General features: G+C 45.5%; 1 protein-coding gene across 1 annotated transcript in view; it reads left to right on the forward strand.

Moving 5' to 3' along the window:
* LOC135057453 (pancreatic lipase-related protein 2-like) overlaps window positions 1–24,198 on the forward strand; it is a 108,483-nt gene that overhangs the window by 27,149 nt on the left and 57,136 nt on the right. Inside the window, exon 4 of the mRNA XM_063963346.1 lies at window positions 20,751–20,799. Within this exon, the coding sequence (XP_063819416.1) occupies window positions 20,751–20,799 (49 nt within the window). The remainder of the gene's footprint in view (window positions 1–20,750; window positions 20,800–24,198) is intronic.

Below are 24,198 nucleotides of genomic sequence, written 5' to 3' on the forward strand. Positions count from 1 at the left end.
TCTGACTGGACGACCTCCTCATCATAATCCTCCATGGGGTAACATACCACAGAGACTGGAGCCGGTCTAGCCCCAGGGAATGGCCCTCTTGTGGACAGTCCCTAAGAAAGTGCCATGGTTGATTGCAGCGATAACACTTCCGAGATTCTGGGTTAGCCACTCTGAATCTGGGTGGCTGATAAGTGATGTTTTTGATAGGGCCTCCTTTATTACTATCTTTGACTTGCGGTTCTTTGTCAGAGAGCTTCTCCACTCGTGGGGTTCTTGTACTGCCTGCTGCACTGAAGACTCTCCATTGAGGACCAGTGGCTATATATTCATCAGCCCATTCCGCAGCTTGTTCAGGTGTACTGGGCTTCCTGTCTGTGACCCACTCCCGTACCTCTGATGCCATCTTAATCATTAGCTGTTCTACCACAATTAAGTTGACAATCTGCTCCACAGTGGAGGACTGTCTTCCTTCAAGCCATTTACCACAGGCTTGCCGTAGCTGACTAGCAAACTCTTGGTAGGAATCAGTTCCACCTTTATTTAGTGTCCTGAATTTGAGACAATAAGATTCTGCAGTGATCTGGAACTTAGCTAGCAATGCCTTCTTTATACAGGCGTAGACTCCACATTCCTGGGGGGTTAGGGCCCGATAGGCTTCCGGAGCCCTGCCAGTGAGACTTGGCCCCAAGTACTTTGGCCAGTCAGCTGGCTCTATTCCATGTACCCCCATGAGATTTTCAAAGATCTGGAGGTGAGTGTCAATGTCTATTTCATTTTCCCGAAATGTGGGAACATCCTTAAATCCCAAGCGTCACTTCTCTTGTTCAAAACTTCAGGGTGACTCCGGAATTCCACTGCCAGCAGGAATTTGTACTCCTAGATTAGCTCAGATCACTCCAGCTCTCTCCTGTGGGGTCGCACCTTCGCCTAGCGCCCCCAGCCAGCTCTGCAGTACAGCAGGAGTGGCAGTGGTCAACTCTGGTAACTTATTGGATGAATTACTACCAATGCCTGTTGGTCCCTCTTCATCATTACTCAGGTGGTCAGGATCCTCTGGGTGCCCCCGATCCCACTCCAACAACCGCAGTACCAGAGATTCCCTGGTCTCAGTCCCATCATAAGTAATTCCCTTCATCCTGAAAAATCCTTGTAGGTGAGGTTTCCGAGCTGTACGGTAAAACTTCTCCTGCTCTCTCATTGCATTCTCCTCTTGACTGCTGGCCACAACTGCTGGCTGACTCTCCATGCTGACACTCTGTTGTATTAGCTCCCTGGAAACACTACAGGAACTGTGTGATATCCCACAGCTGCCACCAAATGTGAGGATACCGGGTGACCTGGATATCCTGGGGTTCAAGGATCACACTGTGGAGCGGGTTATAATGAAAAAAAAGGTGATCTTTATTCAGGGAGATGCAGAAATCCAGTGCACAGCAAGCAGGGTTATACTAATAATGTCCACTCAGAGTTCAGCAAAGTCCTTACCAGCTGCTCTATATCTTTTCCAGTCCTGAGCAGCAATGACAGCTGTAGCAGGGCACACAGAGTGGCAAGTCACTGATGACACTGAGAGGGCACAACACCCCAACCTCCAGTGAGTCTAGCTGTGCACCATCACCTCCACACACACACAGTCTCCTTCTCCCAGTCACTACCTCACTCCCACAATTCTCCCTTCCTGGTTCCTTCTCTCTTCTCCTTTCTGATTGGTGGATCATGCTGTCAGTCTTTCCAGAGGGAAAGGAGGAGGGCTTTTCTAAAAGGAACACTCCCTTGCTGTCTGCTTCTGGGATACTTCCTGTGTGTGACTTCTGCAGACTGAGGGCTTCAATTTAAGAACTCAGAACTTGGGCCATAGGATTAACTCTTTCCTTTTTAACATGAAAGCAAGTCCTAGACATCCCTATCCCTGGTCTCCTCACACTCTCTGTATCAGTGGGTGGCGCTCTCTGTACAGGAGGATGACACTATGTACCGTAGGATGACACTATGTACCGGAGGATGACGCTATGTACCGGAGGATGACGCTATGTACCGGAGTATGACACTATGTACAAGATGATGACTCTCTCAGTACCGGAGGATGACACTATGTACCGGAGGATGACACTATGTACAAGAGGATGACACTATGTACAGGAGGATGACACTATGTACAGGAGGAAGACACTATGTACCGGAGGATGACACTATGTACAGGAGGATGACGCTCTCTGTACAGGAGGATGACGCTCTCTGTACCGGAGGATGACGCTCTCTGTACCGGAGGATGACGCTCTCTGTACCGGAGGATGACGCTCTCTGTACCGGAGAATGACGCTCTCTGTACCGGAGGATGACGCTCTCTGTACAGGAGGATGACGCTCTCTGTATCGAAGGATGACGCTCTCTGTACTGTAGGATGACGTTATGTACCGTAGGATGACGCTATGTACCGTAGGAGGGCGCTATGTACTGGAGGATGATGCTATGTACCGGAGGATGATGCTATGTACCGGAGGATGACACTATGTACAGGAGTATGACACTATGTACAGGAGTATGACACTATGTACAGGAGTATGACACTATGTACAGGAGTATGACACTATGTACAGGAGGATGACGCTATGTACAGGAGTATGACACTATGTGCAGGAGGATGACACTATGTACAGGAGTATGACACTATGTACCGGAGGATGACACTATGTACCGGAGGATGACACTATGTACCGGAAGATGACGCTATGTACAGGAGGATGACGTTATGTACCGGAGGATGACGTTATGTACCGGAGGATGACGCTATGTACCGGAGGATGACACTATGTACAGGAGTATGACGCTATGTACAGGAGTATGACGCTATGTACAGGAGGATGACACTATGTACAGGAGGATGACACTTTGTACAGGAGTATGACACTATGTACCGAAGGATGACACTATGTACCGGAGGATGACGCTATGTACCGGAGGATGACACTATGTACAGGAGTATGACACTATGTACCGGAGGATGACACTATGTACAGGAAGATGACGCTATGTACAGGAGGATGACACTATGTACCGGAGGATGACGCTATGTACCGGAGGATGACACTATGTACAGGAGTATGACACTATGTACCGGAGGATGACACTATGTACAGGAGTATGACGCTATGTACAGGAGGATGACACTATGTACAGGAGGATGACACTTTGTACAGGAGGATGACACTATGTACCGGAGGATGACACTATGTACCGGAGGATGACACTATGTACAGGAGTATGACACTATGTACCGGAGGATGACACTATGTACCGGAGGATGACACTAGAGGATGACACTATGTACCGGAATATGACACTATGTACAGGAGTATGACACTATGTACAGGAGGATGATACTATGTACAGGAGTATGACACTATGTACAGGAGGATGACACTATGTACAGGAGGATGACACTATGTACAGGAGGATGACACTATGTACAGGAGTATGACACTATGTACAGGAGGATGACACTATGTACAGGAGTATGACACTATGTACAGTAGGATGACACTATGTACCGGAGGATGACACTATATACCGGAGGATGACACTATGTACCGGAGGATGACACTATGTACCGGAGGATGCCGCTCTCTGTACCGGAGGATGACACTATGTACCGGAGGATGACGCTCTCTGTACCGGAGGATGACGCTCTCTGTACCAGAGGATGACGCTCTCTGTACCGGAGGATGACGCTATGTACCAGAGGATGACACTATGTACAGGAGTGTGACACTATGTACAGGAGTATGACACTATGTACAGGAGTATGACACTATGTACAGGAGTATGACACTATGTAAAGGAGGATGACACTATGTACAGGAGTATGACGCTATGTATAGGAGGATGACGCTATGTATAGGAGGATGACGCTATGTACAGTAGGATGACACTATGTACAGGAGTATGACACTATGTACAGGAGGATGACACTATGTACAGGAGGATGACACTATGTACCGGAGGATGACACTATGTACAGGAGGATGAAACTATGTACAGGAGGATGACGCTATGTACAGGAGGATGACGCTATGTACAGGAGTATGACACTATGTAAAGGAGGATGACACTATGTACAGAAGTATGACAGTATGTACAGGAGGATGACACTATGTACAGAAGGATGACACTATGTACCGGAGGATGACACTATGTACAGGAGTATGACACTATGTACAGGAGGATGACACTATGTACAGGAGTATGACACTATGTAAAGGAGTATGACACTATGTACAGGAGTATGACACTATGTACAGGAGTATGACACTATGTACAGGAGGATGACACTATGTACAGGAGGATGACGCTCTCTGTACCGGAGGATGACGCGCCCTGTACCGGAGGATGACGCGCCCTGTACCGGAGGATGACGCTCTCTGTACCGGAGGATGACGCTCTCTGTACCGGAGGATGATGCTCTCTGTACCGGAGGATGACACTCTCTGTACCGTAGGATGACGCTATATACAGGAGGATGACACTCTCTGTACTGAAGGATGACGCTCTCTGTATTGGAGGATGACGCTCTCTGTACTGGAGGATGACGCTCCCTGTACTGGAGGATGACACTCTCTGTACCGGAGGATGACGCTCTCTTTACCGGAGGATGACGCTCTCTATACCGGCAGATGACGCTCTCTGTACCGGCAGATGACGCTCTCTGTACCGGAAGATGACGCTCTTTGTGCCAGAAGATGATGCTCTCTGTACCGGAGGATGACGCTCTCTGTACCGGAAGATGACGCTCTCTGTACCGGAAGGGATGACGCTCTCTGTACCGGAAGGGATGACGCTCTCTGTACCGGAGGATGACGCTAAGTACAGGAGGATGACGCTCTCTGTACGGGAGGATGAAGCTCTCTGTACTGGAGGATGACGCTCTCTGTACAGGAGGATGACTCTCTCTGTACTGGAGGATGACGCTCTCTGTACTGGAGGATGACACTCTCTGTACTGGAGGATGACGCTATGTACAGGAGGATGACGCTATGTACAGGAGGATGACGCTATGTACAGGAGGATGACGCTATGTATAGGAGGATGACAGTATGTACAGGAGGATGACACTATGTACAGGAGGATGACACTATGTACCGGAGGATGACACTATGTACAGGAGTATGACACTATGTAAAGGAGTATGACACTATGTACAGGAGGATGACACTATGTACCGGAGGATGACACTATGTACAGGAGTTTGACACTATGTAAAGGAGTATGACACTATGTACAGGAGGATGACACTATGTACCGGAGGATGACACTATGTACAGGAGTTTGACACTATGTAAAGGAGTATGACACTATGTACAGGAGGATGACACTATGTACAGGAGTATAACACTATGTACAGGAGGATGACGCTATGTACAGGAGGATGACACTATGTAAAGGAGTATGACACTATGTACAGGAGGATGACACTATGTACAGGAGGATGACACTATGTACAGGAGGATGACGCTCTCTGTACCGGAGGATGACACTATGTACCGGAGGATGACGCTCTCTGTACCGGAGGATGACGCTCTCTGTACCGGAGGATGACGCTCTCTGTACCGGAGGATGACGCTCTCTGTACCGGAGGATGATGCTCTCTGTACCGGAGGATGACGCTCTCTGTACCGGAGGATGACACTATGTACCGGAGGATGACGCTCTCTGTACCGGAGGATGATGCTCTCTGTACTGGAGGATGACACTCTCTGTACCGGAGGATGACGCTCTATGTACCAGAGGATAACGCTCTCTATACCGGCAGATGACGCTCTCTGTACCGGCAGATGACGCTCTCTGTACCGGCAGATGACGCTCTCTGTACCGGAAGATGACGCTCTCTGTACCAGAAGATGATGCTCTCTGTACCGGAGGATGACGCTCTCTGTACCGGAAGATGACGCTCTCTGTACCGGAAGGGATGACGCTCTCTGTACCGGAAGGGATGACTCTCTCTGTACCGGAGGATGACGCTAAGTACAGAAGGATGACGATCTCTGTACGGGAGGATGACGCTCTCTGTACTGGAGGATGACGCTCTCTGTACTGGAGGATGATGCTCTCTGTACTGGAGGATGACACTCTCTGTACTGGAGGATGACGCTATGTACAGGAGTATGACGCTATGTACAGGAGGATGACGCTATGTACAGGAGGATGACCCTATGTACAGGAGGATGACACTATGTACAGGAGGATGACACTATGTACAGGAGGATGACGCTATGTACAGGAGGATGACGCTATGTACAGGAGGATGACGCTATGTACAGGAGGATGACACTATGTACAGGAATATAACGCTATGTACAGGAGGATGACGCTATGTACTGGAGGATGACACTATGTACAGGAGTATGACTATGTACAGGAGGATGACACTATGTTCAGGAGTATGACACTATGTACAGGAGGATGACACTATGTACAGGAGGATGACACTATGTACAGGAGGATGACACTATGTACAGGAGGATGACACTATGTACAGGAGTATGACTATGTACAGGAGGATGACACTATGTATAGGAGGATGACACTATGTACAGGAGGATGACGCTATGTACAGGAGGATGACGCTATGTACAGGAGGATGACGCTATGTACAGGAGGATGACACTATGTACAGGAATATAACGCTATGTACAGGAGGATGACGCTATGTACTGGAGGATGACACTATGTACAGGAGTATGACTATGTACAGGAGGATGACACTATGTTCAGGAGGATGACACTATGTACAGGAGGATGACACTATGTACAGGAGGATGACACTATGTACAGGAGGATGACACTATGTACAGGAGGATGACACTATGTACAGGAGTATGACTATGTACAGGAGGATGACGCTATGTACAGGAGGATGACCCTATGTACAGGAGGATGACACTATGTACAGGAGGATGACACTATGTACAGGAGGATGACGCTATGTACAGGAGGATGACGCTATGTACAGGAGGATGACGCTATGTACAGGAGGATGACACTATGTACAGGAATATAACGCTATGTACAGGAGGATGACGCTATGTACTGGAGGATGACACTATGTACAGGAGTATGACTATGTACAGGAGGATGACACTATGTTCAGGAGTATGACACTATGTACAGGAGGATGACACTATGTACAGGAGGATGACACTATGTACAGGAGGATGACACTATGTACAGGAGGATGACACTATGTACAGGAGTATGACTATGTACAGGAGGATGACACTATGTACAGGAGTATGACACTATGTACAGGAGTATGACACTATGTACAGGAGGATGACACTATGTACAGGAGGATGACACTGATAAAGCTAAATATTTATTTTATAACATTCACTATATATTGGTAAGAGACTCAGTACGCAATGGGCGTACGGGGTACCGTAAGGGTACGCACTTAGCGTAGCAGACGCTAGGCCGTGGTCGAGACGCACGAGCGACACGTTCGCTCACGGCTTACGCTGGGTATCGAGCACGCTATAGGCGGTCCGAGTACCGTAATGCTACGCTACTAGCGTAGCGGACGCTGTGCCCACAAGAGAAACACGAGCGGCGCAGACGCTCACAGGATGACACACAGTAAACCTTGTATGCAACACAATGAAAGGCTGAGCCTATACTGTAAACCTTGGTTTTGTAATGTGAACACAATGCAATGCTAATTAACCTCTTTTATATAAAAGCCTCTTGAGCGATTGAGACGCTCTGGATACTCTCAGCAATGTAATAAACACACAATACCTTGCTAAGGTTCCAAAACCTTTACTAACGAGATTTAGTTATGTAAAAAAAGGAAAATACAGTTAACAGTTTATACACTACAGACTAACATCAATATCTAAACATAATAACTACACATATACAATATACAACAGCGTAACAATAACAGAGAAAGAGAGAGAGTATGGCAAATACAAACAGAGAACAAGTTGGTTACAGAGAAAAACTTACACACTGGGGAATGATCGCTGCGCAGTCCTGGTACCAGCTCTCAAGTTAGTCAGTGATGAAAACCTTTTGTGGAGAGTAGACTGAGCTGGCCCAAACTGGCTGCCTTATATACACTGCATACACTACACTACAAAGGGGCCTACAATCTCATTGTTCATTGGACACAGGAATCTGTCTTCACATTATAACAAAAGGTCATAGGTTGATTCAAACAGGTGGGCTGTGACTATTTCATACTGCTCAGGTGGGAGGGAATCTCAGGATTCCCGCTGCATGGATAATGAACTGCAAATATAGTAAATGTCCATAAACTTCTTATAAACATAACTATTCGCAAGAGCGATTAATCTCTTTCAAACCAACACCGGAATGTTACCAATAATATACTCTACCGTTGCATACCAAACACCACTGCTCAAAACCTGTCTGACCCTTCGTATCATGTAAAGAGGGATTTCTCTGTCCATGAACCAGTTACACTAAACAAACTTACTGATATTATTAAGGAGACCATAACCTACAAAATACACTATTTGGATTAACTATGTGACAATTGAGTCGCCCGCCAGACGCACACAAACTCTACCGTAACTGCACATACCACGCGCTTGAGCGCATGTCCGTGAAGGCGCCGTCACGCAACTGCGAATATGCGCACGCACGGGAGAGAATGTGCACGTGCAGCGGGCAAGCGCATTGGGGTTAGTACAAGGCATGAGAATAACGATATTTTTCGACTTTCACAGTCCACCCTTTGGCAGTCACCAATAACTGCCACTTCCTAAACAAAACAGAAAAATATATGTCATCATGTAAACACCTTTTTATGATTGGGTAAGGGGAGGAGAGGAGAAGGTGGGAAAAGTATGACCTAGTGAGATAGTAAAAGCATGTGTGTATGAAATCCATGTTTGAGGGGTCTTGTATCATCGTGCCGTACGTGTTTTAAATCAAGCTTCGAAGTATTGCGAAGTATACATTTGAATCCTTCTTATCCCTTATCAAGGGTCTGTGGATGGGCTGTCAAACTCTACCGAGCTCTTTTCGGCTTTTGGTTGCAACAAATGGGGTGCACATTAGTTGATGATACATGAAGGGGGAGAACATGTGAATGCTGACATATGTGTCTATATTCCCTGTCGACTATGTGTGTCATTACCTGGAGGTTGTAGAGATGAAGATAAGAAACAATCGTTATAAATGCAGTCGTAAACTATGTGAGTTTAAATAAACAGTCGCCGATTGAGGTCTTGTCTGATGTTTTGTCTTGATGTACATGTTGTCTGATGTCTCTCGGTGCTTTTGCTATAAATAGCGAGCAAAAGCTGTTCCATTGTCCATAAAATTACAGTCTCTAAAGTATTGGGCTTTCGTGAAAAGTTAAAGTCACTAGGGATATTGGGGCTTGTGGCATAGTTCATCAATGGTCTATATAAAAGAGGTTGTCAAATTCTTCTTCCAAGCGGATGTCTTTGTACCTTGGAGGAAAACAAAGGAGAAACGGGTGAAAGAAACGGACCGTGGAATCACATTTTCATCACAACATTGTCTCTATCGTTGGGACATAAATCAAATTAGTTGTTGTTATTACAGTGTCCTCGCTCCTCAGACTCATCACTCTGGTACTACCTTTACACTTCGTTTAAGTCCGAACGCATCTAAATATCAGGCCAACCAATATGACGACTCCCAGAATACACAAGAGAAATTTCCCTACGTCCATTATATTTCGTGGGTTCAACCATGACACCCAACTGGTCAGCTCATTACCCAGAGCAGCGAGTGTGAGATTGTGTTTCCTTCGAAACTCCCACTTTAATTGCAAAATGTCATCCATCTTTTTGTCTATGACCTCGGCCGGGTCCTCAGTGCTGTTTGTAATATACGTGCAGCACTTTACACCATACTGTTGCTAGGGTAACACAATACCCGCCTGTCACTGCTGTGAGATAATTGAGAATCATCCTATGCTGAACCAGCTCTGTTTTGTAGGCTTGTAACTCTTTCCCAGTGTACCTGAACGTGTCGTCATACATTTCGGTGATATTGTCTAACAAGTTCGCTAGCGCAGATATATATCTATAGTTTATCACTCCTCTGGCGGTACGAGTGATATCTAACGCGAGTAGGAATTGAATCCCGGTGGATTCATGGATCAGATCAGAGGCCGGATGCTCTGTCCTCTCTATCTGGTGCCGTGTAACGACGTGCTCGTAATGAGTGTGAGTATAAGGAGCTTGGGCACCACGGTGAATGTCTTTAATTTTGATATGGGATACAGTCATTACTTCAGGCAGTACTATTCCAATGTAACACAATCCCTCTGAGTTTGGGGCAAGCCACTTATACGCCTTGCTCCCGCTTATGAAATATGCATCGTCGGGGAGAACATATGGGACAGAGTATGACATTACCATGTTACAAATTTTCCATGTGAAATCTCCTAACCCTAACTCTCCCATCTGTCTAGTACACGTATCAGGTTGTACGATATGTGCACAGTATCCTGGTGATACTTCTCCAACTCGCATGGTCCTACTTCCTAGAGTATACCTATACCGGAAATATTTTCCAATGTTGGCGATCTGGCGTATAAGCTCTGTGTCTATGGGCATTCTATCGGCTCTATATGAAAATGTCATGGTTTGATTACTCCATGACACTTCCCAATTTCCCGGCTTTCGGGGATTGGAAATGTTAAAGCATACTAAGGACTTATCCACGTGATACTGGTGGAGCTTCAAACTAGGAGGACTAGAGATATTAAACCTCTTGTCCACCGGCCTCCCACCACTTAACTCAAGTACCTCTCCTACAGTTAAAGGGAATGGTACTAGTCCTGATTTGCTATGACCTTGAGGTACTTGAGAGCATACCCAACAGTCTGTCTGGTTTAACACTTTACCCACTAAAGAGTGATAGTCACTCAATGGATGCCGGTCCATGTGGACATTAAAACTGGACTGACATTTCTTGATGCACCCATCCTCAACTATATTGTCACAATGCCTACAGATGCAGTTCTCTTCAGCTAACAATCCTTCACAATTCCTTCTATTGTCAATGCTACCAGATCGTTTTCTGATACTCGCCTTTACTCTGTGATTATGTTGCTCTTGGAAAACTACGCCTCCATCCTGGTCATCAGAACCCATTCCAGATCCTTTCTCGACCTCCATGGTACTCTCACCGAAACAGACTGCTCTGGTCAACATCATGGTCAACAGGAAAATCCGGATCACAGTCTCTTGGGGCAAGTCCATCTTATAGGAGGAAAAGGAGAAATTTGTAATGGGGGTACAAAAAAAATAATTGAGGGGAAAGAAAAATGTTACGATGTCTTCTAGTCTTGTTGTTCCTCTTGCTCTGTTGTCATCTTAAAGGTGCTGTCTCTCAATCTTCCAAACGAACATTCCGGTGATACAATATTCCTTCCAAATCTGCGAAGGAACAAAAATCTTGCATTACCATTTGTCTAACTGATGTGTGACATACCATCTGTAAAGCATGAGAACATGAGAGAGAAGAGGAAAAAAACAAACGAGAGGGAGAACAATTCATATATATGTTACCTAAAACAACAAACAAAAAAACATTGTCAGATCTTCCGTTCACCATCAGGCTGTCACACCATCACATCCATTGGTATCTTTGCGCAGTCTCCCCCGACCAGTATTTCCACACTCCACCCTTTTGTGCCTGGCCAGGACACACCGATGTCGGTAGGTCACACTGGGGTTAGATAGACTTCTGCAAAGACCAAGTAGCTATGTGATGTTTGAGTTCTGCCGATGAACGTCAGAGATGGGGAGAAAGAAACATTTACAGATAAATTACAAAGTTTACCCGGCCGTTCCTGTGTCTACACGGAACTGACCTCCCAATATCATTAACTGTAACCGCAGGCTTACTATCAGTCCTAATGATCACCTTTCCTGACTGCATATTACAGGTGCGGCCCAAACTTCTTCCTATATGATCCCTGATTACAATTTTGTGTGTCATAACTCTGCTCGTGTTTTTGTCTAGGGGGTTGATATACCTTCTGTGGATCTTTAAACCTACAACTACGTGCAAAATGACCTTCCTTCTGGCAATTATAACACCTTATCACCTTTGACTTACCCACAGGGATCTGAGGCTTCTTACCTCCCTGTGCTTCCCTGTTTCTTTGGATATCATGGTCATGTCGTTGTCTAGGGGGTTGATATGACTTTTGTATATTTCTTGATCTACAATCTCTTGCAAAATGTCCCTCTTTGTGACAATGATAACAAACTATCACATTTGAATTTCTCACAGGGGTTTGGGGCTTAAGCTGGTGTGGCTTCGTTGTCAGGGCTTGTCTACTGACTGTCATTTGCTTACTGCCCTGTGACTCCAGGTGTCTTTTGATGTTCCATTCAATTATAACATCATCTTGTGTTGGTTCTACAATATGAGATACATTTGTTTGTGCGTGATATATAACACTGTACGTACCTGTGGACACGACCTCACCTGACCCTCCGTAAGGGGGTTTGACTACTGCCTTTACCGATTTGGTCGCGTCCACCTGGATGTCTTGTATGATGGCTGCTGGAAATGGTGCCGACCTCGTGCTTGGCTCACTTTCTTGCTTGTAATCCTGAGGGAAGTTTAACATGGAGTGCAACTTGCACGGGTTAACAGTTGTACATTTAACGGTTTTACTTTTATCATTGTTACATTCGTTACAATTATTCTTATCATCTATACAGTTACTAAGTGCATGTTTATCATACCCCAGTGTGCCATTCTCCGTAACCACTTTCTCTCTTGTTGCCATATTTTTCTTACCAAAGTGAGAGTCAGCTGTGTAAGCTAATCCTCCTTGTATTTCACTTTCCTGTTGCGATAACTGTAAATAATCATAATGTTTGATCCGTTTCTTTGCAGATTTAATGAGACATATCCTTCTCCTTAGATTTTGTAACACCTCGGGGCTAAAACTGCCTACCCGTGGGAACTTTTCTCCGTCATGCACAGTCATTCTTTCCCATTCATTGAAAACCTTTGTATGTGATTCATCTTGGACCTCCTGGTCTGTATCACACGTTATATACCTTGCCGACCTTATGGGCCGGTTTACTAAATCAACCTGGACCAGGGTTGATCGCCCTCTACCTGAACAACTGGCCCCCATCTTTGCAGGTGTTGCTTTCGCTACCTCTGACCTTCAAATCAGGGTCTTCAGCGAACCCTTACAAAAACCAAGATGTCCGGGGTAGGCTGACGGTGAAAGTTTACCGAGTACCTCCACTCACTCACCTGCGTCGACCAATACGCCCACACACTGCCTTAGCGCTGGCGTACTCAACCTAGGGCCCCTGCGACCTGAACCTCTATTTACTGGAACGTGTGGGTGTGATCCGAAGAGCACTTAACCCTTCCCAGTAAATATCAGTTGCTGGAGAATTCCTGAGTGACCAGCGAACCTCCCTTAAAATAAAAAAAATTACACAAATCACGTTAGAATGTACAAATAGCATTTATGACCCCTCTAGCGTACGCAAATGGTACTGGGTAAACTTACAAACTAATGCACACAATTACATGCGGTACAATCGTACTGCACATAACAACTAATCTTATGTGCGGAACGACCAGTGGAATCGAAAATTGTGACTGCGAATTCCTTCAGCCAGAGCTTAATGGCCTATATGGGTATTGCACCAACCCTCCTGGTGTTGTTCTTCTTGACTCTATCTATAGCGGACTTCCTAGTCCGCTGTACCTAGACCTCCTGGTCTGTCTCTGGACCTCCTGGTCCGTGACCTCCTGGTCTGCTATACTCTAATGCTCTTATTTTAATGTGTTAACAAGGGATGCCTCTGAAGCCACCGCGCCGTCACTTTCACGTATGTACCTCACGAGAACTCGATTTCCTGTGGTTCCACCCCAAAAATGAGAAACTTATATATATGTATACACACTCTTTCACCTCATATACTCTTTACTTTTGTTTCTGCGCAGAAATCCCTTTCATTCAGTATCACAGTCTAGTCCCGAAAGGAGTTACAACTAGAGAAGGATTATTTACGCTAAAATTTAGGACACTGAGATTGACTTGCGCTATTATCGCGTTGCCTCCGTATCGCCTACTAAAACAATACTATCGTGTGATTTGTATTACGTGGGCGTACCCATACGCACCGTTGCGTAATATACGCTACGTGCGTCAGCCCTTGCACGCGTACGCTTGTCCCGCCCTTTGTTAGGGACACGTGTACACAGGCCAGAAACGTCCACAGTAACACAAGTAACACGTTTCTATCAATGCAAATGATATTTAACTGCAATCATTTACCAAGCACCACACAGGTCTCCCTTGTATCTTAGGCAAAGCCGTGCGCGTGTTTTACAAATTACTCCCTTTCGTATTAATTTTACTTTTAACTACCACTAGCAACAAATCTTTCACAGCACGTTATCAATGATAAATGGCAAACAGGAAAGCGAGATGTGAAATTACACAAATGACAAAAACAGGTGTGTGCGTGTGTTGCGTACGCAATGCGTATCAAACAGAAATAAAACAGTTTTAAAAGACAATAGCGTACTGTTCTTACCTTCTGGTTCCGGATTCCACCAGCACTCCTACAGCGTAGCGATGCAGACGCTTATCTAGTCAGCACTACCGTATCGATTACCACCAACACGGATACAAAGGGATACGCCATCCTGCCCTTTGCTGACAGATAAAGTCTGCTTGTGTTCGCTAGAGCGGATATGTGGAGGACGGACGAGCCGCCAATTGATAAAGCTAAATATTTATCTTATAACATTCACTATATATTGGTAAGAGACTCAGTACGCAATGGGCGTACGGGGTACCGTAAGGGTACGCACTTAGCGTAGCAGACGCTAGGCCATGGTCGAGACGCATGACCGACACGTTCGCTCACGGCTTACGCTGGGTATCGAGCACGCTATAGGCGGTCCGAGTACCGTAATGCTACGCTACTAGCGTAGCGGACGCTGTGCCCACAAGAGGAACACGAGTGGCGCAGACGCTCACAGGATGACACACAGTAAACCTTGTATGCAACACAATGAAAGGCTGAGCCTATACTGTAAACCTTGGTTTTGTAATGTGAACACAATGCAATGCTAATTTACCTCTATTATATAAAAGCCTCTTGAGCGATTGAGCAATCTGGATACTCTCAGCAATGTAATAAACACACAATACCTTGCTAAGGTTCCAAAACCTTTACTAACGAGATTTAGTTATGTAAAAAAAGGAAAATACAGTTAACAGTTTATACACTACAGACTAACATCAATATCTAAACATAATAACTACACATATACAATATACAACAGCGTAACAATAACAGAGAGAGAGAGTATGGCAAATACAAACAGAGAACAAGTTGGTTACAGAGAAAAACTTACACACTGGGGAATGATCGCTGCGCAGTCCTGGTACCAGCTCTCAAGTTAGTCAGTGATGAAAACCTTTTGTGGAGAGTAGACTGAGCTGGCCCAAACTGGCTGCCTTACATACACTGCATACAGTACAATACAAAGGGGCCTACAATCTCATTGTTCGTTGGACACAGGAATCTGTCTTCACATTATAACAAAAGGTCATAGGTTGATTCAAACAGGTGGGCTGTGACTATTTTATACTGCTCAGGTGGGAGGTAATCTCAGGATTCCAGCCGCATGGATAATGAACTGCAAATATAGTAAATGTCCATAAACTTCTTATAAACATAACTATTCGCAAGAGCGATTAATCTCTTTCAAACCAACACCGGAATGTTACCAATAATATACTCTACCGTTGCATACCAAACACCACTGCTCAAAACCTGTCTGACCCTTCGTATCATGTAAAGAGGGATATCTCTGTCCATGAACCAGTTACACTAAACAAACTTACTGATATTATTAAGGAGACCATAACCTATAAAATACACTATTTGGATTAACTATGTGACAATTGAGTCGCCCGCCAGACGCACACAAACTCTACCGTAACTGCACATACCACGCGCTTGAGCGCATGTCCGTGGAGGCGCCGTCACGCAACTGCGAATATGCGCACGCACGGGAGAGAATGTGCACGTGCAGCGGGCAAGCGCATGGGGTTAGTACAAGGCATGAGAATAACGATATTTTTCGACTTTGACAACACTATGTACAGGAGGATGACACTATGTACAGGAGGATGACACTATGTACAGGAGTATGACGCTATGTACAGGAGTATGACACTATGTACAGGAGGTTGACACTATGTACAGGAGTATGACACTATGTACAGGAGGATGACGCTATGTACAGGAGGATGACGCTATGTACAGGAGGATGACACTATGTACAGGAGGATGACGCTATGTACAGGAGGATGACGCTATCTACAGGAGGATGTTGCTATGTACAGGAGGATGACACTATGTACAGGAGGATGACGCTATGTACAGGAGTATGACGCTATGGACAGGAGGATGACACTATGTACAGGAGTATGACACTATGTACACGAGGATGACGCTATGTACAGGAGGATGACGCTATGTACAGGAGTATGACGCTATGTACAGGAGGATGACACTATGTACAGGAGTATGACACTATGTACAGGAGGATGACGCTATGTACAGGAGGATGACACTATGTACAGGAGTATGACACTATGTACAGGAATATGAAGCTATGTACAGGAGGATGACACTATGTACAGGAGTATGACGCTATGTACAGGAGGATGACACTATGTACAGGAGGATGACGCTATGTACAGGAGTATGACACTATGTACAGGAGGATGACGCTATGTACAGGAGGATGACACTATGTACAGGAGTATGACGCTATGTACAGGAGGATGACGCTATGTACAGGAGTTTGACACTATGTACCGGAAGATGACACTATGTACAGGAGTATGACACTATGTACAGGAGTATGACACTATGTACAGGAGTATGACACTATGTACAGGAGGATGACACTATGTACAGGAGTATGACACTATGTACAGGAGGATGACACTATGTACAGGAGTATGACGCTATGTACAGGAGTATGACACTATGTACAGGAGGTTGACACTATGTACAGGAGTATGACACTATGTACAGGAGGATGACGCTATGTACAGGAGGATGACACTATGTACAGGAGGATGACGCTATGTACAGGAGGATGACGCTATGTACAGGAGGATGACGCTATGTACAGGAGGATGACACTATGTACAGGAGGATGACGCTATGTACAGGAGTATGACGCTATGTACAGGAGGATGACACTATGTACAGGAGTATGATACTATGTACAGGAGGATGACGCTATGTACAGGAGGATGACACTATGTACAGGAGGATGACGCTATGTACAGGAGTATGACGCTATGTACAGGAGGATGACGCTATGTAAAGGAGGATGACACTATGTACCGGAGGATGACGCTATGTACAGGAGTATGACGCTATGTACAGGAGGATGACGCTATGTACAGGAGTATGACACTATGTACAGGAGGATGACGCTATGTACAGGAGGATGACGCTATGTACAGGAGTATGACGCTATGTACAGGAGGATGACGCTATGTACAGGAGTATGACGCTATGTACAGGAGGATGACGCTATGTACAGGAGTATGACACTATGTACAGGAGGATGACGCTATGTACAGGAGGATGACGCTATGTACAGGAGTATGACGCTATGTACAGGAGGATGACGCTATGTACAGGAGGATGACACTATGTACAGGAGTATGACACTATGTACAGGAGGATGACGCTATGTACAGGAGGATGACACTATGTACAGGAGTATGACACTATGTACAGGAATATGAAGCTATGTACAGGAGGATGACGCTATGTACAAGAGGATGACACTATGTACAGGAGTATGACACTATATACAGGAGGATGACACTATGTACAGGAGGATGACACTATATACAGGAGTATGACACTATGTACAGGAGGATGACGCTATGTACAGGAGGATGACGCTATGTACAGGAGGATAACATTATGTACAGGAGTATGACACTATGTACAGGAGGATGACACTATATACAGGAGTATGACGCTATGTACAGGAGGATGACGCTATGTACAGGAGGATGACGCTATGTACAGGAGGATGACACTATGTACAGGAGTATGACGCTATGTACAGGAGGATGACACTATGTACAGGAGGATGACACTATGTACAGGAGTATGACACTATGTACAGGAGGATGACGCTATGTACAGGAGGATGACACTATATACAGGAGTATGACACTATGTACAGGAGGATGACGCTATGTACAGGAGGATGACGCTATGTACAGGAGGATGACGCTATGTACAGGAGTATGACACTATGTACAGGAGGATGACGCTATGTACAGGAGTATGACGCTATGTACAGGAGGATGACACTATGTACAGGAGGATGACACTATGTACAGGAGTATGACACTATGTACAGGAGTATGACACTATATACAGGAGGATGACACTATGTACAGGAGGATGACACTATATACAGGAGTATGACACTATGTACAGGAGGATGACGCTATGTACAGGAGGATGACGCTATGTACAGGAGGATAACATTATGTACAGGAGTATGACACTATGTACAGGAGGATGACACTATATACAGGAGTATGACGCTATGTACAGGAGGATGACGCTATGTACAGGAGGATGACGCTATGTACAGGAGGATGACACTATGTACAGGAGTATGACGCTATGTACAGGAGGATGACACTATGTACAGGAGGATGACACTATGTACAGGAGTATGACACTATGTACAGGAGGATGACGCTATGTACAGGAGGATGACACTATATACAGGAGTATGACACTATGTACAGGAGGATGACGCTATGTACAGGAGGATGACGCTATGTACAGGAGGATGACGCTATGTACAGGAGTATGACACTATGTACAGGAGGATGACGCTATGTACAGGAGTATGACGCTATGTACAGGAGGATGACACTATGTACAGGAGGATGACACTATGTACAGGAGTATGACACTATGTACAGGAGTATGACACTATGTACAGGAGTATGACGCTATGTACAGGAGGATGACACTATGTACAGGAGGATGACACTATGTACAGGAGTATGACACTATGTACAGGAGTATGACACTATGTACAGGAGGATGACGCTATGTACAGGAGGATGACACTATGTACAGGAGGATGATGCTATGTACAGGAGGATGACACTATGTACAGGAGGATGACACTATGTACAGGAGTATGACGCTATGTACAGGAGGATGACGCTATGTACAGGAGGATGACGCTATGTACAGGAGGATGACACTATGTACAGGAGTATGACACTATGTACAGGAGGATGACACTATGTACAGGAGTATGACACTATGTACAGGAGGATGACACTATGTACTGGAGTATGACGCTATGTACAGGAGTATGACTATGTACAGGAGTATGACGCTATGTACAGGAGGATGACACTATGTACAGGAGGATGACGCTCTCTGTACCGGAGGATGACGCTCTCTGTACAGGAGGATGACAGTCTCTGTACCGGAGGATGATGCTCTCTGTACAGGAGGATGACGCTCTCTGTACAGGAGGATGATGCTATGTACAGGAGTATGACGCTATGTACAGGAGGATGACGCTCTCTGTACCGGAGGATGACGCTCTCTGTACAGGAGGATGACAGTCTCTGTACCGGAGGATGACGCTCTCTGTACAGGAGGATGACGCTATGTACAGGAGTATGACGCTATGTACAGGAGGATGGCGCTCTCTGTACTGGAGGATGACGCTATGTACAGGAATATGACGCTCTGTACAGGAGGATGACGTCTCTGTACCGGAGGATGACGCTCTATGTACCGGAGGATGACAGTCTCTATACCGGAGGATGACGCTCTCTGTACAGGAGGATGACGCTCTCTGTACAGGATGATGACGCTCTCTGTACCGGACGATGACGCTCTCTGTACCGGAGGATGACGCTATGTACAGGAGGACGACGCTCTCTGTACAGGAGGATGACGCTCTCTGTACAGGAGGATGACGCTCTGTGTACCGGAGAATGACGCTCTCTGTACAGGAGGATGACGCTCTCTGTACAGGAGGTTGACGCTCTCTGTACAGGAGGATGACGCTCTCTGTACAAGAGGATGACGCTCTCTGTACCGGAGGATGACGCTCTCTGTACCGGAGGATGACGCTCTCTGTACATGAGGATGACGCTCTCTGTACAGGAGGATGGCGCTCTCTGTACAGGAGGATGACGCTCTCTGTACAGGAGGATGACGCTCTCTGTACAGGAGGATGACGCTCTCTGTACAGGAGGATGACGCTCTCTGTACTGGAGGATTACGCTCTCTGTACAGGAGGATGACGCTCTCTGTACCGGAGAATGACGCTCTCTGTACAGGAGGATGACGCTCTCTGTACAGGAGGATGACGCTCTCTGTACCGGAGGATGACGCTCTCTGTACAGGAGGATGACGCTCTCTGTAGAGGAGGATGACGCTCTCTGTACAGGAGGATGACGCTCTCTGTACAGGAGGATGACAGTCTCTATTCAGGAAGACGATGCCCCATTAGTACTGTCTGTAGTAATTCCTTTGGTGTTTCCTTGGCAGATGTATAGTACAGTATATACAGTATATATGTGCTGCAGTTACATTGTATAACATGTGGTAGTTATAGACTCCTGAACATTTGTTTCTTTGTGTCTCTTACAGATGTTGAACAATTTGTTTCCAGTTATGTCCCTTATGTCAATGCTGAAAGGTAAGAGATCATGTAATCACAGTAGTGGGTAAGAGATCATGTAATCACAGTAGTGGGTAAGAGATCATGTAATCACAGCAGTGGGTAAGAGCTCATGTAATCACAGTAGTGGGTAAGAGATCATGTAATCACAGCAGTGGGTAAGAGATCATGTAATCACAGTAGTGGGTAAGAGATCATGTAATCACAGTAGTGGGTAAGAGCTCATGTAATCACAGTAGTGGGTAAGAGATCATGTAATCACAGTAGTGGGTAAGAGATCATGTAATCACAGTAGTGGGTAAGAGATCATGTAATCACAGTAGTGGGTAAGAGATCATGTAATCACAGTAGTAGGTAAGAGATCATGTAATCACAGTAGTGGGTAAGAGCGCATGTAATCACAGTAGTGGGTAAGAGCGCATGTAATCACAGTAGTGGGTAAGAGATCATGTAATCACAGTAGTGGATAAGAGATCATGTAATCACAGTAGTGGGTAAGAGATCATGTAATCACAGCAGTGGGTAAGAGATCATGGAATCACAGTAGTGGGTAAGAGATCATGTAATCACAGTAGTGGGTAAGAGATCATGTAATCACAGCAGTGGGTAAGAGATCATGTAATCACAGTAGTGGGTAAGAGATCATGTAATCACAGTAGTGGGTAAGAGATCATGTAATCACAGTAGTGGGTAAGAGATCATGTAATCACAATAGTGGGTAAGAGATCATGTAATCACAGTAGTGGGTAAGAGATCATGTAATCACAGTAGTGGATAAGAGATCATGTAATCACAGTAGTGGGTAAGAGATCATGTAATCACAGTAGTGGGTAAGAGATCATGTAATCACAGCAGTGGGTAGGAGATCATGTATTCACAGTAGTGGGTAAGAGATCATGTAATCACAGTAGTGGGTAAGAGATCATGTAATCACAGTAGTGGGTAAGAGATCATGTAATCACAGTAGTGGGTAAGAGATCATGTAATCACAGTAGTGGGTAAGAGATCATGTAATCACAGTAGTGGATAAGAGATCATGTAATCACAGTAGTGGGTAAGAGATTATGTATTCACAGTAGTGGGTAAGAGATCATGTAATCACAGTAGTAGGTAAGAGATCATGTAATCACAGTAGTGGGTAAGAGATCATGGAATCACAGTAGTGGGTAAGAGATCATGTAATCACAGTAGTGGGTAAGAGATCATGTAATCACAGTAGTGGGTAAGAGCTCATGTAATCACAGTAGTGGGTAAGAGATCATGTAATCACAGTAGTGGATAAGAGATCATGTAATCACAGCAGTGGGTAAGAGCACATGTAATCACAGTAGTGGGTAAGAGCTCATGTAATCACAGTAGTGGGTAAGAGATCATGTAATCACAGTAGTGGGTAAGAGCGTATGTAATCACAGCAGTGGGTAAGAGATCATGTAATCACAGCAGTGGGTAAGAGATCATGTAATCACAGTAGTGGGTAAGAGATCATGTAATCACAGTAGTGGGTAAGAGATCATGTAATCACAGTAGTGGGTAAGAGATCATGTAATCACAGTAGTGGGTAAGTGCTCATGTAATCACAGTAGTGGGTAAGAGCGCATGTATTCACAGTAGTGGGTAAGAGATCATGTAATCACAGTAGTGGGTAAGAGATCATGTAATCACAGCAGTGGGTAAGAGATCATGTAATCACAGTAGTTGATAAGAGATCATGTAATCACAGTAGTGGGTAAGAGATCATGTATTCACAGTAGTGGGTAAGAGATCATGTAATCACAGTAGTGGGTAAGAGCTCATGTAATCACAGTAGTGGGTAAGAGATCATGTAATCACAGTAGTGGGTAAGAGATCATGTATTCACAGTAGTGGGTAAGAGCGCATGTATTCACAGTAGTGGGTAAGAGATCATGTAATCACAGTAGTGGGTAAGAGATCATGTAATCACTAGGGATGTGCACTTGAAATTTTTCGGGTTTTGTGTTTAGGTTTTGGGTTCGGTTCCGCGGCCGTGTTTTGGGTTCGACCGCGTTTTGGCAAAACCTCACCGAATTTTTTTTGTCGGATTCGGGTGTGTTTTGGATTCGGGTGTTTTTTTCAAAAAACCCTAAAAAACAGCTTAAATCATAGAATGTGGGGGTCATTTTGATCCCAAAGTATTATTAACCTCAAAACCATAATTTCCACTCATTTTCAGTCTATTCTGAATACCTCACACCTCACAATATTATTTTTAGTCCTAAAATTTGCACCGAGGTCGCTGAATGACTAAGCTAAGCGACCCTAGTGGCCGACACAAACACCTGGCCCATCTTGGAGTGGCACTGCAGTGTCACGCAGGATGGCCCTTCCAAAAAACACTCCCCAAACAGCACATGACGCAAAGAAAAAAAGAGGCGCAATGAGGTAGCTGTGTGAGTAAGCTAAGCGACCCTAGTGGCCGACACAAACACCTGGCCCATCTAGGAGTGGCACTGCAGTGTCACGCAGGATGGCCCTTCCAAAAAACACTCCCCAAACAGCACATGACGCAAAGAAGAAAAAAAGAGGCGCAATGAGGTAGCTGTGTGAGTAAGATAAGCGACCCTAGTGGCCGACACAAACACCTGGCCCATCTAGGAGTGGCACTGCAGTGTCACGCAGGATGGCCCTTCCAAAAAACACTCCCCAAACAGCACATGACACAAAGAAAAAAAGGCGCAATGAGGTAGCTGTGTGAGTAAGCTAAGCGACCCTAGTGGCCGACACAAACACCTGGCCCATCTAGGAGTGGCACTGCAGTGTCACGCAGGATGGCCCTTCCAAAAAACACTCCCCAAACAGCACATGACGCAAAGAAAAAAAGAGGCGCAATGAGGTAGCTGTGTGAGTAAGATAAGCGAACCTAGTGGCCGACACAAACATCTGGCCCATCTAGGAGTGGCACTGCAGTGTCACGCAGGATGGCCCTTCCAAAAAACACTCCCCAAACAGCACATGACGCAAAGAAGAAAAAAAGAGGCGCAATGAGGTAGCTGTGTGAGTAAGCTAAGCGACCCTAGTGGCCGACACAAACACCTGGCCCATCTAGGAGTGGCACTGCAGTGTCACGCAGGATGGCCCTTCCAAAAAACACTCCCCAAACAGCACATGACGCAAAGAAGAAAAAAAGAGGCGCAATGAGGTAGCTGTGTGAGTAAGATAAGCGACCCTAGTGGCCGACACAAACACCTGGCCCATCTAGGAGTGGCACTGCAATGTCACGCAGGATGGCCCTTCCAAAAAACACTCCCCAAACAGCACATGACACAAAGAAAAAAAGGCACAATGAGGTAGCTGTGTGAGTAAGCTAAGCGACCCTAGTGGCCGACACAAACACCTGGCCCATCTAGGAGTGGCACTGCAGTGTCACGCAGGATGGCCCTTCCAAAAAACACTCCCCAA

Source organism: Pseudophryne corroboree, chromosome 3 (genome assembly GCF_028390025.1).
Source record: "Pseudophryne corroboree isolate aPseCor3 chromosome 3, aPseCor3.hap2, whole genome shotgun sequence".
Lineage (NCBI taxonomy): Eukaryota > Metazoa > Chordata > Amphibia > Anura > Myobatrachidae > Pseudophryne > Pseudophryne corroboree.